At 38.2% G+C, this 18224-nt stretch overlaps 1 protein-coding gene across 1 annotated transcript in view; it reads left to right on the forward strand.

Annotated features, from left to right (window-relative positions):
• STX8 (syntaxin 8) overlaps nt 1-18224 on the forward strand; it is a 251919-nt gene that overhangs the window by 9871 nt on the left and 223824 nt on the right. The window contains exons 3-4 of the mRNA XM_049766333.1: nt 1784-1878; nt 5953-6063. Of these exons, the coding sequence (XP_049622290.1) occupies nt 1784-1878; nt 5953-6063 (206 nt within the window). The remainder of the gene's footprint in view (nt 1-1783; nt 1879-5952; nt 6064-18224) is intronic.

Below are 18224 nucleotides of genomic sequence, written 5' to 3' on the forward strand. Positions count from 1 at the left end.
TTGGCAACATTTCCACCAGGGATGAATCCCACTTGTTCATGGTATGTGTTCTTTTTGTTGAGTTTTTGGATTTGATTCACTAGTATCTTGTTCAGGATTTTTGCATCTATTTTTATTAGGATTATTGATCTGGGAATTCTTGTGTGTGTGTGTGTGTGTGTGTGTGTGTGTGTGTGTGTGATTTTTGCATCTATTTTTATTAGGATTATCGATCTGGGAATTCTTGTGTGTGTGTGTGTGTGTGTGTGTGTGTGTGTGTGTGTGTGTGTGTTGTCTGTCCGCTTTTGGTATCAGACTAATCTTTTCTTCTTAGAAACTGAGTGTTTCTGTTTCTGCCATTTCATGAAAGATCCTGAAAATGATTGGCAGTAGTTCTTTTAAAGTTTTGATAGAATTCAGTTGTGAGTGCACAAAAAACCAGGTCATTTTTGGGGGCTGGGGGAGGCTTTTTAATACAATTTCAATTTCATTGACAATGATAAGTTTGTTCAGGTATTCCGTAACTTCTTTGTTTATAGTCTTAGGAGGATATGGATTTCTAGGAATTTATCTTTTTCTTATAGATTCTCTTCTTTGGTGAATAGAGATTTTCAAAATAATCTCTAATTTCTGTGATGTCTATTCTGACATTCTTCCTTTCCTTTCATTTCTGTTTCAATCAATGTGGGTTCTCTCTGTTTCTCATTTTTTCCTTCCTGATTCTGGACTTGTTTATTATTGGTTGACATTTATAACTTCTTTGTTTTCCTCTTTAGTTATTGTTATTATAAATTTAATTGAATCACCTTTGAGATACATAATCACAAAGTTGTTTATAATTGAGTTTCACTCCTATAATGTCCAACACCCATGTATTTACTAGTGAACATTTCCCACCACCAATTTCATCACATTCCCTCCCACCTTCCCCCAACTAAACTACTCTCAACCTACCTCTATGGCAGATATTTCTCTTCTCTCGCTCTCTTCCTTTTTTCCTTTTAGATAGTGTTATTTGCAATATTGTTATTTAAGGAGTATCATGCATATGACTCTACCTCCTTTCATCACATATTTCTTATCCAGAGTGATGATTTTCCATTTATCATTGCCAGCATGGTCCTATCTTTGGCTTAACTACACTCCTCCACTCTTTGTGGAAAGCTTTCTACCATGGACTAGTCCTCCTGGCCCTCATCTCTATTGTCTTTGGCTATTATTATCATACTATCTTTCTTTTTATTACAGCCCACAAATCTGTGCTATCGTTCTGTCTATCCTTCTCTGTCTGGCATATTTTTTATCAGTATAATACTCTTCTCTGCAAAATAATCAGATGGTTTATAAAAATACATGTTGGTACAAAACCTTTCAGTGCTTTTTCTGTATGCTGCTGTGTTTAGAAATTGGCCGGCATGGCAGTGGCTTTAACATTTTGTAACCTTAAAAATGGTTAAGGCCACTGTGATTTCTTTCGTGAATAAATACTGGGGAACGATTTCTTGCCTTGCATCAAGGTAGACATGTAGGGATTAGGGCGTACACTTTCAGGAAACAGAGTTCTGCTGCATACATTCAAGTCACTACCAGTGTTCAGATATGCAACGGCTCAGCATGTAGAATGGACACAAGCATTCTAGGTCGGTGGTTGAATGAGGTGCCCGTTTAGCTCACAACACTAGGTGTTTCTTCTAATTCTTTCCCGGTTGAATCATAGTATGTAAAACGACTGCCTTATGTGATATTTTTTTGAGATCCTCCACCTTTGAACTGACATAATTAGGTTGTATTCTTTTCTTTTCAGCTTACCGTGACAATCAGAGCTTTGTTGCAGAATCTGAAGGAAAAGCTTGCCCTTTTGAAGGACTTATTGCTAAGAGCTGTGTCAACACATCAGATGTATCCGTGTAAACATTTCCATCTTTTTCTTAGAGTGGGAGGAAAAATTATCTTTATTTTAAGAAAGGAAGGACACTGGCCACCCAGATTTTTCCACAGTTTGAGGACAGCCAGGCTTCCAAGATATTGCCTGTGATCTTGATTTCTATTGTAAGTGTCTGTTGCACCTTTTATGGTGCCCGGGATGACAAATCAAGACATATTGAAGGAATTAACTAGTTTGGTTGTAACCTTACCAGGGCCAAAGCTCATGCTTCTTATCAATGCAGTATTACTTGTGTAGACTGCTTTGAAGATACTTGGTGCTTGCTTTAAAAGACAACGGTTATGACAATTTGGAACTTAGAATCTTTAGGAGTTTCCAGACGTTTGAATGTTTGATTTGCATGTTTGGTTATTAGTTTTTTGGGCCACACTCAGTAATCAGAGGTTGCTCTTGGCTGTGAGCTCAGTGGTCATTCCTGGTAATGCTCAAGGGACTAAATGGGACACCAGGAACTTCTGTGCAGTAGCTCCAGCCCAGATTGATTTGTTTTTTCCTGCAGAGACTGTATTAGTAGAAATTAAATGTTGACACCGTTTTTCTTCTTGATTGTACATATTTTGAAATTTTCTTCTTTGTCTTACTGTTTTTCTAGAATAACGACATTGCACTGATTTGGCTGTTTGAGGTGGTAGAAAGAAAACATTTGCTTTGTCGTTATCTCAGTCTTTCATCTCAGCTTGTAGAATTTATTTATTTTGTGTGACTTTTTTTCATGTGCATAGAATTATTCAGAATATTTTTTTACATTTATAACTTATAAAAAGCTAGATATTTTTTTTAAAATAAAAACTTCTATTGAAGATAAGGTTATACAGTTTGTGATAAAAATGTATTTTCTTTTTTCTTTTAGTTTTTTTAACTTTATATATTGATTAATTGATTTTTTTTCGGGGGGCCATACCTGGCAGCGCTCACGAGTTATTTCTGGATCTGCATTCAGAAATCACCCCGCGCAGTTTGAGGGACCAAATGGGATATCAGGAATTGAACTGGGTTCTTCCTGGATTGGCTGCATAGCAAGGCAAAAGCCCTACCACTGTGCTATTTCTCTGACTCCTAAAAATGTGTTTTCATATGTAAAACATTCCTATCTTTTCAGTGTTGACTTTAGCTCAAGTAAGTCAAAGGTGAATATTTCTTCTATCAGATGGGTTTGTGATGGAAAGAGTATTTGCTGGTTTGAATCTTCTTACATTTGTTTATTTATTTATTTATTTATTTATTTATTTATTTATTTATTTATTTGATTTTTGGGTCACACCTGGCAGCGCTCAGGGGTTGCTTCTGGTTCTATGCTCAGAAATCGATCCTGGCAGGCTTCGGAGACCATATGGGATGCCAGGATTTAAACCACCATCCTTCTGCATGCAAGGCAAAATGCCTTACCTACATGCTATCTCTCCGACCCCTAATCTTGTTACTTCTTCTGACTAGTTCTATGACCCCAGGTAACAGAGAATAAATAACACTTTCTATTAAAAACAAAAAGTAGGAACTTTCTAACGATTTCTTGTCAGTAGTTGATACAAAAGAGCCAAAATTTTAATATAAATTTTTATTGAATCACTGTAATATATAGACTTAAAAAATTTAATGGTTCTGAGTTTCAGTAATAGAATTTTAATGCCCAACCCACGTCCTTCTTCACCAATATTCATTTCCTGCCACTCTCACTCCCCAGCCTGTTTTTGTGGCAGACATCTTTCATATCTCTCTCTCTCTCTCTCTCTCTCTCTCTCTCTCTCTCTCTCTCTCTCTCTCTCTCCTCTCTCTCCTCCCTATTTTTTATTTTAGGTACCATGCTTTGCAATATTGTTACTAAAAGGGTATCATGCATATTAATTTACCTCCTTTCAGTACCCAATTCTTGTTCAGTTATTGTTTTCAACTACTAGTATCATAGTGATTTCTTCTCTGTCTTAACTTCACTTGTTACCCCACCCTCATTATTTGGGGGGGGGGGGTATTATTCTCATCCAATGGGCTGTTTTTTAGTATCCTTAAAATGAGTGAGATCTGACCTTCTCTCTGACCTGTTTACTCAGCATGATATTCTCCATGTCTGTTCAGATATAAGCAAATTTCATGACATCATTTTTTTCTAACAGCTACATAGTAGTATTCGTGGTGTAAGTGTACCAAGTTTCTTTATCCATGTTTTCATGTTTTCAGTCACTTGGATGGTTTCAAAATTCTCTTTATTAGGAATAGTGCTGCAACGAAGATAGGAGTGCAGATGCCTTTTCTGTATTATGTTTTGGGCCTCTTGGATATATTTCTAGGATCCATATTGCTGCCTCATATGGAAGCTCATTATTTAGTTTTTTAAGTACGAAAGATAACTGCACTTTTATTTTATTTATTTATTTTTGTTTGGTTTTTGGGCCACACCCGGCGGTGTTCAGGGGTTACTTCTGGCTGTCTGCTCAGAAATAGCTCCTGGCAGGCACGGGGGACCATATGGGACACCGGGATTCGAACCAACCACCTTTGGTCCTGGATCAGCTGCTTGCAAGGCAAACGCCGCTGTGCTATCTCTCCGGGCCCGTTGTTTATTCTTGACTGGCATTATGGATCAGAAAGCTAATGTTTGGTCTCTATTAATTCAGAGAAAACATTTTAGCATATTGTTTTACAATGACAGATGTAACTACATGGCTTTCAAGATGGGATACTTACTGACTGACTCTAGGAAATGAGAAAGCAATGGTAGAGAAGTATGGCAGTCTGACATGTTGACAGAATTTATTGAGTTTTGTTTGTTTTGTTTTGTTTTGGGGCCACACCCAGCGGTGCTCAGGGGTTACTCCTGGCTGTCTGCTCAGAACTAGCTCCTGGCAGGCATGGGGAACCATATAGGATGCCAGGATTCGAACCAACCTATCTCTCCGGCCCCTATTTAGTATTTCTTAAATAATTAAAGCTATTAATATTGGTGTGGGGAATTAATATTTTTCTGACACTGGGGAAATTCTTTTACTAGATAGTTATTTCTATAGCTAGCAAAACTATCAAGAACATTTTAGATTAACTAGGTCATGGGTTTTTTTTCCTGCATTTTTTTTTCTGCTAGATTCTGCCAATTTCTTATATTTCTCCTCTACCCCTCTTTTAAACAATATCTAGGAATATGCTGACATCTATATTTTGACAGAGAAGAAAATTAATCGAACAGGGGAGGAAGAAAATGAGAAGAGAAAATAACAGGGGAACAGGATTGAGATGGGATATACTGGTAATGTGGGAGAGTATTATACTATAAATCCAAACTGTAAACTCAACATTAGAAGCATGGGACTCAAACTATGTAAACTCTAAGGGCCAGAGAGATAGCACAGCGATAGGGCATTTGCTTTGCACCTGGACGACCTGGAACAGACCCGGGTTTGATCCCCAGCACCCATATGGTCCCTGAGCCTGCCAGGAGCAATTTCTGAGTACAGAGCCAGGAGGAACCCCTGAGTGCTGTCAGGTGTGGCCCAAAAAACAAAAAGCAAAAGCAAAAAACAGTATCTATTAAGGTGGCTGGCACAGATGTGCAGGGTGGATATTTGAGGTAGGTGAGAGGGAACACGGGGATACTGGTGGAGTAAGGTAGTATTGGTGGTGGCATTGGAAGTAGAATATTATATGCCTAAAATCCAACCATCAATTACTTGTAACTTGTGATTCTTTTAAAAAGAAAAGTAACAACAACAAAAAACAAAGCATAACTGAATCAGATTGTTTTACTAACAGAGATTATAATTTCAGTGTAGGACACTGGAAGAAAATGAACATTTTCTTCCCTGTTCTACCAGTTGATCTTGTGCCATGCCCCCCCACCCCCCATTTCTTAAATTTTCTTATGTAGCCTCGTTTCCCCTTTGGGATATCCTAGGGGACCCACAGGAGACCATTTGGCTCTTGGTTGAGATACATTGGATTAAAGTCTTAAAAATCATAACTGACTTGAAGAATCCACCTAATCACAAATAGCTAAAATGAGGCCATTCACCCACTACTGAACCTTAACAAGTTATTTGCAGAACACAGCTGGAAGGAGACCGAAGACAAAACCTATTGGATGATCTTGTAACTCGAGAGACACTACTTCTGGTATCTTTTAAGAACGAGGGTAGAGAGCCAGATCTTATCAGGTAATGATGCTTTTATTTTCAGAGATGACTATTTGCATATCGGCATTGTTTCCTGAATGGCATAGTATTTTCGACAGTATTCTGTAGTAATGCTTGATTATAATTTTTCATTATTTTCATTTAAATTCATTGGAACTGGAGTTAGTAAAGTATATTCAGCCAAATCTTGTTGTCTTGAGGAAAATATTTAGAAAGAATACAAAGGAATTCAGAAAATGTCTTTTGCATTCTTTGCTTGAAACTTTTGTTTCTGTCTTCTAAAGTCTTAGACTGTCTTCTAAGGTCTTGACTTGGATTTTATCAATACACTCTGTCTAATTATCTAATCCATCCATCCATCCATCCATCCATCCATCCATCCATCCACCCACCCACCCACCCACCCACCTTCCCACCCACCCCCCTACCTTCCCACCCACCCCATCCATCCATCCATCCATCTATCCATCCATCCATCCATCCATCCATCCATCATCCATCCATCCATCCATCCATCCATCCATCCATCCATCTATCTATCTACTGATCTATCTATCTACCGATCTATCTACTGACCTATCTATCTATCTATCTATCTATCTATCTATCTATCTATCTATCTATCTATCTATCATCTATCTATCTATCTATCATCTATCTATCTATCTATCTATCTATCTATCTATCTATCTATCTATCTATCTATCATGTATCTGTCTATCTATCTAATATAGCTACATCTGTCTATCTAGGAAATAAGTTATTTTTATTTCATTTTTTAATTTTTATTTGTTTTATTTATTAACATATTGGATAAAGCCTGACTTGTTATAATAGTAGTTTGTGGAGAATGGCGGTAGAGAAGTATTAATGTTGTGTTCTTATTTTTCACCACTGAATGATTCACTCTATAGAGTTGACATTGGCTCTCTATCTAGTTCTGTTAGTTTACCCAGCTAAGTGGTTCAGCTTTCCAGAGTAAAGGTTAATCAGTCGTAAGTCATTGCATCTTTAGAATTGGCTTCCTCTTCCTTCTTCTATGATTTCTTTAAGCTCTGGTAACTTCATTGTGGGAACGATCATAGAAGGAACACTTAGAACACAACTTTATCATTCCCCTACTTTCCCATTAGGAATGAAGACAAACTTGTTTCTGCTCAGCTCCCCATTAGGAATAAGACAGCATTCTGATGACCACGGTTTTGACCCTTGGCCATGCTTTGTCAGGTTCCAGCACATTCCATTATATCAGAAGAGAGTTTCTGGAGCTGGTACTGGTCTCAGGGGATTCTGATGTCAAAAGTCAGAATGGCATAATTTGTTGGTGATCAGGTTGTTTTCTTTTTTTAGGCTCTTTTGATTCAAGGTTATTAGAAATGACATGGAACTAGATGAAAATTGAATTTGTTTCATGGGGAAATTAAGCCAAGAAGTCAGTGAGGAGCAGTCGTCTGCCCTCTATTGAGTCAGGTATCTTCACTATTTTTGAGAAAATGAGATATGCCATATAATACATTTCCACATGTATTAGAATCCATTTCTGGACTCAAATGTGTCCCATAATGCCTTAACGTGTCCCATTCTACCTTAGTATTCAGGTACTGGTATCATGTTGTTGAAAGATTTGAGACTTCGTAAGTATTAATACCGGATAAGCGAGATCCTTATCAGTGCATCATTCCTTCTCTCCCTCCATCCCCCCTCCCCCCTCCCTCCCTTCCTCCCTTCCTTCCTCCCTCCCTCCTTCCCTTCCTTCCTCCCTCCCTCCCTCCCTTTCTTCCTCCCTCCCTCCTTCCTTCCTTCCTTTGTCCCTCCCTTCCTTCCTCCCTCCCTCCCTCTGTCCTTCCTCCCTCTCTCCCTTCCTACCTCCCTCCCTTCCTCCCACCCTCCCTCCTTCCCTCCCTCCCTTCTTCCTTCCCTCCCTTCCTTTCTCCCTCCTTCCCTCCCCCCTCTCTCCCTCCCTTCCTTTTCTCCCTCCTTCCCTCCCTTCCTTTCTTCCTTCCCTCCCTCCCCCCTCCCTCCCTCTCTCGCTCCCCCTCCCTCCTTCCTCCCTCCCTTCCTTCCTTACTCCCTCCCTCCCTCCCCTCTCCCTCCCTCGCTCCCCCTTCCTTCCTCCCTCCCTCCCTCCCTTCCTTCCTCCCTTCCTCCCTCCCTCCCTCCCTTCCTTCTTTCCTCTCTCCCTCCCTTCCTTCTTTCCTCTCTCCCTCCCTTCCTTCTTTCCTCCCTCCCTCCCTCCCTCCCTCGCTCCCTCCCTCTCTCCCTCTCTCCCTCCCTCCCTCCCTCCCTCCCTCCCTCTCTCCCTCCCTCCCTTCCTCTCTCTTTCCTTCTTTGTTCCATCCCACCTTTTCTTCCACAATGGACCATGCTCAGGGCTTATGCCTGAATCTTTGCTGAGGGATCACTCCTGGCAGGGTTTGGGTACCAATGATATACCAGGGTTCAAACCCAGGTCAGCTACTTCCATTCCCTTCCCTTCCAATGTCCTTCCCCTCCTTTTCCTTCCCTTCCTTCCCCTTCTCTCCCATTTTCTTTTCTTCCCTCCTGTCCCCTCTCCTCTCCTCCCTCCTCCCCTCTTCCCCTTTTCTTCCCTTCCCTTCTCCTCCTTCTCCCTTTTTCTCCTCTTTTCTTCTCTTTCTGCTTTCCATAATAAATGTATCTTATATTTCACAAAGTATGGTTATTGGGGCAAAAGATGTGTGTTCAAAATTTAACAGTACTGCTATATTCTTTTTTTCTTTTATATTGATTTTTTTTATTTAAATAGTTTTACTTTTTGTTATAATCTTGATAAAATGGTTGAGTTAGTGTTAACTTTATACCTTTGATCTACAAAGTTGGTGCACCTTCAGTGTCATCGAAGTGCCCACCACCTCACCACTGTTCTTATAATACCTCTGATTTTCCTCTTCCTCCTTCCACCTTTTCCTCTCACAGCTTGGTAATCTCACTTCTGCAGCCAGAGGCCAAGACTTTTCCAGAGGCCAAAGTCCTTATTCAGTACTGTTTATTCCCTTGCTTTGTTTCTCTGTATCATGCAGATGAGAGATCACTTAGTATTTGTTGTTCTTCCTCTGATTTATTAACCTATTATGATGCTTTCTACTGTCCAGATTGTAGCGAGCTGCAAGATTTCTTCTTTTCTGATAGCTGAATAGTATTCCATTGCATAAATGCACCACAACTTTCTTTTTATTTTTCAGTTTTTGAACATTTGGATTGTTCCATATTGTTCCTATTATTAAAATATAATTATTTAGGGCTTAGTGTGCTTATGTTCTTGATGTCAAGAAATGAAATTTCTGGTTTATGAAAGTGCAGTGACATGTATTCATTCCCACCGAGTTCCCAGAAAGAAAAGGCAGCTCCCATTCCCCTGTCCGATTAGGAAAGGGGAAACAGTCCTAGTTGTAGAGATCCACAGGAAATAATTCACACAGTGAAGAGGTGCAAGAATGGGTTCAGGAAATCCAGTGCTCAAGCAAGGAATTCAAACCACAAAAGCTTTCTGCTCCTAAGATGGAGCGCAGCTCAGTGGAAGAAGACCGAAAAATGAGCCCCTGCCTTCCTCAGACCCCTACTTTTATTGACAGGAACAATACACAACTCATCAAAAAACAACAGCTCAGGAAAGGCATAGCCTCAAGACAAACCTTACATGAAAAATCAAAGGGACTACTTTAGTATGAGAACAATCCTACAAACATGCTAAACTTCTACAGAAAGATAGCATAAAATGTATGATAATAATATTACTCAATGCCAATGGCCTAATTGCACCAAATGACTAAGAGACATAGAATGGCAGGAGAGATTTGAAAATTGAATCCAACCTTCTGCTGCCTAGTAGAAACACACTTGAACAGCCAGGGTAAATGGAAATTTAAAGCAAAAATTACAAAACATTTCAAGCTAACACCCCGCCCACCTGTCCCCCAAAAAGGCCAAGTTGACTATCAAACAACATTGGTTCCAGGACTAAAAAATGTTATGAGACAGAGAGGGACATTTCTAATGATCAAAGGATATGTTCGTCAGGCAAACGTCATACTAAAGTGAACTAGCAAAATACTCAAAACCACTGTAGATAGATATGAAGAAGGAAGTTATTATTAGCATGACAACAAGAGTTGAAGAATTTAACACCACTCGATATATCAAGCAAAACGCAGCAAGGAAATACTGAATTTGAAGGAAGACATATATTGGGGTTTTAATCTGCAAAAAAGAAATATGCATTTTTTTCCAGTTGACATGAAATATTCTCTATAATAGTTCAGAAGCTGGGCCACAAAACATACCTCCATAAAGAGGATGGACATCCTATCAACTGTCTTCTTAGACCATGATGCACTGAAAATAGAAGTTAAACATAACAGAAGTGAAGAAATAAGTCAAATGAGGAAAAGGTGACAAACTGTGAGAAATTATAGGACACAATAAAGAGGAAACTTCTTTTTTTTTTTTCATTTGGGCCACACCCAGTGATGCTCAAGGATTACTCCTGGGTATGTACTCAGAAATTGCTCCTGGTTTGGAGGAACCATATGGGACTCTGGGGATGGAATAGAGTCAGTCCTGGGTCAGTCATGTGCAAGACAAATGCCCTACCACTGCACTACCGCTCTAGCCCCAAGAGGAAACTTCTGAGCTGTGCAAATATTCATCAGGTGAGAAGAAAGGGTCTACAATAACCTAACGTGTGTACCTTAAGAACTTGGGAAACCAGTAACAGAAGTAGCCCAAAACAAGTAGGAGGAAGGAAATAAAAAAAACTTAGAGCAGAAATCAATGAATTAGAATCTGAAATTAATGGAACAAAGAGCTGTTTCTTTAAAAACAAAAACTCATAAAGGATGAAAGAGTGAGAGCCCTACTTAGCCAAATTAGAAATGAAAAGAAGGGGCCGGTGAGGTGGCACTAGAGGTAAGGTGTCTGCCTTGCAAGCGCTAGCCAAGGAAGGACCGCGGTTAAATTCCCCGGTGTCCCATATGGTCCCCCCAAGCCAGGGGCAATTTCTGAGCGCTTAGCCAGGAGTAACCCCTGAGCATCAAACGGGTGTGGCAAAAAAAACCCCCAAAAAAAAAAACAAAAAAAGAAATGAAAAGAAATATCCAAAGATTTCCTGTGCAATTCAAAACCTGAGGAATTTCTTTGAAAATCTCTCTAGCACCTATAAGGAATTTTAGAAGAAATGGATAAATTCTTGTACTGCTATTATCTCATGAGACTGAATCAAGATGCGATTGAACATCTGACCAGGCCTACTGTTATTGAAGAACTTGAAATGGTAATAAAATAATCTACCCCAAAACAAAAGCACAGGCCCAGATGGATTCACATTTGAGTTCTTTCAAACATTTTTCGAGAAGAACTATTACCAATCTTAACGCTTTTTCAGGAAATTGAAAAATAACCAGAAACTTTGCTAAAAAAAAAATTGTTTTTTGTTTGTCAGCCACCCTTGACAGTGCTTAGGTTTTTTTTCTTTCTTTCTTTCTTTCTTTTCTTTCTCTTTTCTTCTTTCTTTCTTTCTTCTTTTTTCTCTTTTTTCTTTCTTCTTTCTTTCTTTCTTCTCTTTCTTTCTTTTTCTTCTTTCTTTCTTTCTCTTTCTTTTCTTTCTTTCTTTCTTTCTTTCTTTCTTTCTTTCTTTTTCTTTCTTTATCTTTCTTTCTTTTTCTTTCTTTCTTTCTTTCTTTCTTTCTTCTTTCTTTCTTTCTTTCTTTCTTTCTTTCTTTCTTTCTTTTCTTTCTTTCTCTCTCTCTTTCTTTCTTTCTCTCTCTCACATCTTTTTCTTTCTTCTTTTTCTTTCTCTCTCTCTTCTCTCTCTCTTCTTTCTTTCTTTCTTTCTTTCTTTTTTTCTTCTTTCTTTCTTTCTTTCTTTCTTTCTTTCTTTCTTTTTCTTTTCTTTCTTTCTTCTTCTTTTTCTTTCTTTCTTTCTTTCTTCTTTCTTTTTTTCCTGTCTTTGAATTTAGGAATCACTCCTGGAGCACTTGGGTACCAAATGGGATGATCAGGATTGAGCTTGGGTCAGTCTCATGCAAGCCAAGCAAATTACCTGCTGTACTATCTCCCCAGCGCCCAAATTTCTATCAAGTAAACCTCACCCTATACCTAAAGCAGACAGATAGCACACAAAAGGAGATGTACAGACTGATATCCCTCATAAAAATAAGTGCAAAGTTCCTCAACAGAATATTAACAGATTGAATCCAACAACTCATCAAAAAGATCATACGTGGAACCGGAGTGGTGGCGCAAGTGATAAGGTGTGTGCCTTTCACATACTAGCCTAGGGATGGACCACAGGTCGATTCCCCACATCCCATATGGTCCCCCAAGCCAGTAGCGATTTCTGAGTTCATAGCCAGGAGTAACCCCTGAACATTGCCTGGTGTGGCTCAAAAACAAAAACAACAACAACAAAAGACCATAGTCATCACCAAGAGGAATTAGGATAATAATATGCAAGACAATGTAATATACTGTATCATCACAAAAAATTATATGATCCTATCAATAGAAACAGAGAAAGCAATAGATATTCATGATACCCATTCATGATAGAAACTTAATAAAATTGGAGTTGAAGGAACTTGCCTCAAGACAGTCAAAACCCTTGACTACCAGATCACAGCAAACATACTTAATAGGGGCGGGGAATAAAAGCCTGCCTTCTAAGATCAGTCCCAAGACAAGTTTGTCCTTCTCACTCCTTTTGTAATACAGTATTTGAAATCCTTGCCATAGTAATTAGGCAAGAAAATGTTATCAAGGGTGTTAGGAAATGAAAAAGTCAAACTTATGGACTTGTTTTATTTATGTTCTGAGTTTTATTTTAGGTTAGTATGTGGACCCTTTCTTCCCAACCTGATGAACAAGGAAAGATCCTAGACCAATTGAATTGAATTGAACATTTAGAGACAAACACAATTACATCTTAAAAAATGAACAAAAAAAATATATGGTGTGTGGCAAAGAAAGCTTCTTCAACATGTGGCATTTGGAAAATTGGTTGCACCATAGAAAATATATGAATTCAGATTTTTTTTCTACTCTCATAGACAAAAATCATATCAAAATGGATAGAAGACCTCAATGAGAATCTATTAGGTACATAGCGAAAAATATCGCAGAACTCTCTCTGACATTGAAACTAGAGTTATCTCTAAGGATGAAATATCATTGCCTTTCAATAGACAGTAATGAAAAACAAATGGTAGTACATTATATATAGAAGCTTCTCAAGTGCAAGCCAAGATAAACAAATGGCTATACATTAAATTAAGAATCTCCTACACCTCAAAAGAAATAATTACAAGAATACAAACACTATCCATGAAATGGGAGAGATTATTTAATACCCATCTGAAAGAGGTTAATAGCTAAGATATAAAAGACATTACTGAACTTATAAATGGAAAAAATTAATCCAACTCCATCAAAATGGGAAGCGATGAACAGAAATTTCCTCAAAGAAGAAATACAAATGACAAAAACAAAATAACACAGAAAATACTTCACTTTATTAATCAGCTGGAGATGTAAATCAAGTCTTCTCATACAGAGACTAGCACACATCAAGAAGATCAAAAATAGCTAGTGTTATTTTTGACACAGATGTAGGGAGAAAGGGACTCTCATTCACTGCTGGTGGGAATGTCAGCTGATTAATCCTTTTTAGAAAACCATATGGACATTCCCCCTACGATCACAGCTTTAGTTAGATCCAGCAATACTTGATTCCGGGAATGTACCCAAGGGCCCCCAAACATTGCAGAAAGTACATTTTGCTTTTATGTTCATTGCAGCACTCTTCACAATAATCAGAATCTGGAAGCAACTCAATTGCTCAAGAACAGATGAGTTATATAAAGAAATGATGGAACTGGAATACTATGCATCCATTAGAAAAAAATAAGTCATGAATTTGCTTATACCTGAATAGACATGGAGAATAGCATGTTGAATAAAATGAATCAGAGGGAGAGGGACAGACATAGAATGATTACACTCATTTTGTGGGTAGAAATAAAAATATAGTAGAGGAATAATATTTCCACACAGTAGAAATGTGAACTAGGAGGACTTTTCCATATTTTTTTAATTTAATTTTTATTTTTAGATATTTTTATTTTATAAGTAAAAATAAATGGATAGGCTAAAGCAATAGTACAGTGGGTAGGGTCTTGCCTTGCTTGCATGCAGTTGACCTGGATTCGATTCCTGGCACTGCCAGATGTAGCCAAACCAAAAAACTAAATAAAATAAACAAAAATTTAGTGTCTTCATGTTTCCTAGATTTTATGAGAGAATAAAACTTCACTCGAAAAAAAGAAATACTTAGAAAAGACAAATCCTTAAAAAGTTTTAGGATGAGTTGGCACTCTTCCTTTCTTTATCGCTTCAATAGGCTCTCGTCCAGCCAAATTCCCAATGAGTTTTCTGGATGCAATGCTTTTCTCCTATCCTTTGTTGGCTTTCCAGTGACTTCATATTACGTCATATACACTATCACTTTATAATTGGATTTGAAGTGTTTACTGCTGTGAAGATGCCCATTTGTCTTTCCATCCTTTCCTTCTATTAATTTAAAACCAAGAGTAGTTAAAAAATAAACAGTTGCTCCTGGATCCCAGACATACTGGTTTTTCCTAGTTGGTTGTGAAAGGTTTTGACACGAATAGGGAGTTTTTGAATGTCCCATAATGTTTCTATACATATTGTGTGGTTCTTTGAAAGTAAAGTCCTAGCCCTCTGATTTTTTCTTTAAAACTTTTTCTGTTTTTGTTTTTGGGCCACACAATAACCCGTTGGCGCTCAAGGGTTACTCCTGGCTATGTGCTCAAAAATCACTGCTGGCTTGGGGGACCATATAGGATGCTGGGGGATCGAACCATGGTCTGTCCAAGGTTAGCATGTCCAAGGCAGACACCCTACAGCTTGCGCCACGGCTCCGACCCCCTAGCCCTCTGATTTCTTTTTTAATTAAATACTTTTTTTATTTAAACACCGTGATTACAAACATAATTGTAGTTTGTTTTCAGTTATAACAAGAATACCTCTCTTCACCATGCAACCTTCCCCATCACCAATGCCCCCATCTCTTCCCTCCCCCACCCCCCGCCTGTATTCAAGACAAGTTTTCTACATCCCTCACTCACTGACATTGTTATGATAGTTCTCAGCATAGTTATTTCTCTACTAAATAAAAAATCAGTTATTTCTCTAAATAAAAAAAAATTATTTAAACACTGTGGTTATAACATTGTTCATACTGTAGTTTTTTTCCCACAGATAATATGGCACTCCTTCATTAACAGTAGTGCAAGGTAAAATGTCAAGAAAGAGACAGAAAGGAGAGAGAGAGAGAGAGAGAGAGAGAGAGAGAGAGAGAGAGAGAGAGGAAGAAAACGAAAGAAGGAAGAAAGAAAAAGGAAGCAAAAGAAAGAAAGAAAGAGAAAGAAAGAAAGAAAGGAGGAAGGGAGGAAAGAAGAGAGAGAAAGAAAGAAAGGAAATAGAAAGAAGAAAGAAAAGAGAAAGAAAAGAAAAGAAAAGAAAAGAAAAGAAAAGAAAAGAAAAGAAAAGAAAGCAAGCCTGCTCCAGAAGTAGGCAGTGGAAGGTTGAGAGGGAAGAGGGCATCAAGGAGGGTGAGAGGAAACTTTTGGCATTGGTGAAGGTGGTTGTACATTGATTGTATGAACTACTTTTTCTGTGGGACTGGCCCATGTTCAGAAGCTTGCCATAACTTGGGGGTTGGGGGTGACTGCAATTAGTACAGAGAAAGGACCATTATGACAATAGTTGGAAATGACCACTGTATAAGAACTGGGTGCTGAAAGGAGATAAAGTGATATGATGATATCCTTTCATTAACAGTATTTCATGAATGGTATTGTAAATCCTAAAGGAAAAGGGAGGGGGGAAACAGAAGGAAAGTGTCTTAGTGGCAGGCTGGTGTAGTGGGGGGAGGAATAGGAAATAAACTGGGAGTTTTTATGACATAAAGTATACGCTAGTGAAGGAATGGGTGTTGAAAAACTTTGTGACTGAAATTAAATAAAAAAATAAAAACCTGTTCTTTAACAATTGTGTCTCAAAAAATCAAGAACTTTGGAATCAACTTAACTAAAGAGGTGAAAGACCTATACAAAGAAAACTACAGAGAAAACAAAATGCTACTTCAAGAAATAAGAGGAGGTGGAGCCGGAGCAATAACACAGCATTGGGCATTTGCCTCCCATGCTGCTGACCTGGGATGGACCTGGGTTCGATCCTTGCATCCCATATGGTCCCCTGAGCCTGCCAGGAGTGATTTCTGAGCACAAAGCCAGGAGTATAACCCCTGAGTGCCGCTGGGTGTGACCCCAAAACAAAACAAAACAAGAATAAGAGGAAATGCAAACACCTCCCTGCTCAGGGATTGAGAGTATTAACATAACATCATTAAAACGGCAATTCTCCCCAAAGAATTGAGCAGATTTAGCATATTTCTTATCGGATATCCTTGACATTTTTTAAATAAATAGATCAAAGACTTTTACAATTTATATGGAACAACAAACCTCCATGAATAGTTAAAGCAACCCTTGGGAAGAAAGATGGAAGTATCATGTTCCCAATTTTAAACTGTACTACAAAGCAGCAATACTTAAAACAGCATTACATTGGAATGAAGACAGATTCTCAATTCAGTGGAATCGAATTGAATGTCCAAGATGGCTTCAAGATCTTGATATCAGATCTGAAATCTTAAGGTACATGGAGAAAAATGTAGACAGGACTCCCCATGACACTGAAGCCAAACGAAAATGTTTATATTCTCTCTAGCTGTGTGTTAAGAGTCCGTTTTCCTACACCTATTGACAAGGGTATTACTGAGCTTGACATGATGGCATCTTGTTTTGAACTGTAGTTTTATTCATTGATTTCAGTGTGACTTCCGCTAGGGACAATTTAGAGACTTATGCTTGCTTTAATTTTAAATTATAAAATACCATTTATGAGTTGAAAAAGTGGAAAACATTTAAGCTATGAATCACAAAAATATGAAACTGCTATATATGTGGTATATTATAATTTAATTATAAAAATTCATTTATGAATTAAAAATGGAAAAAAATTAACCTATGAATTAGAAAAATGTGAAATATATGTGCTATCATGTTTGTGTTATATGACTAATTGAAATGGATTTTGAAAGCCTACTTAATCTGTCACAATTGAACAATTTTAAATAAAACTTAAGAATCTAAAAACTGGGGCCGGTGAGGTGGCGCTAGAGGTAATGCAAGCGCTAGCCAAGGAAGGACCAAGTTTCAATCCCCAGGTGTCCCATATGGTCCTCCCAACCCAGGGGCAATTTCTGAGTGCTTAGCCAGGAATAACCCCTGAGCATCAAATGGGTGTGGCCCAAAACAAAACAAAACAAAACAAAACAAAAAAAGAATCTAAAAACTGGGGCCGGAGAGATAGCATGGAGGTAGACCATTTACCTTGCATGCAGAAGGATGGTTGTTCGAATCCAGGCATCCCATAGGGTCCCCCGAGTCTGCCAGGAGTGATTTCTGAGCGCTGCCAGGTATGACCCAAACACACACAGATACACACACACACACACACACACACACACACACACACACACACACGAATCTAAAAACAATTTATTGTTATCAAAATGTTTTTTTATTTCTCTCTCTTTTCTGTTTACATGTATTTTCCTATACATTATTTTTAACTGTTCAAAAACATATTACACTTGACTTTAGCCAAAAAAGTGTGAAGCAATCATGTGAGGTATTATATATTTCATGCTCTTAATGATCTTTAGGTATAAGCATAGAACAAAAGAAGATACTCATTCTTGGAGAAGTACTTACGTCTAAACTAGAGCTCAAGGCAAACTTTGTTGTAGGGGTTTTATATCTTGAAACCTTTCCCTTTGATTTCCCTAGTAAGGACCCCAATTGTTCATTTCTCACTGGTTTTTAAGTATTTTTCCTTCTTTTTCTTCATTATACCCAGTAGTTAGAATTATCTAATTTTATAGTTGAGGCACAATATTGTTTATTTTTCTCATGTACAGTTCGGTAGAAAAAATAATGAGGGGGCCTGGAGAGATAGCACAGCGGCGTTTGCCTTGCAAGCAGCCGATCCAGGACCAAAGGTGGTTGGTTCGAATCCCG

The sequence above is a fragment of the Suncus etruscus genome, chromosome 20, assembly GCF_024139225.1.
Source record: "Suncus etruscus isolate mSunEtr1 chromosome 20, mSunEtr1.pri.cur, whole genome shotgun sequence".
NCBI classification, from domain to species: domain Eukaryota; kingdom Metazoa; phylum Chordata; class Mammalia; order Eulipotyphla; family Soricidae; genus Suncus; species Suncus etruscus.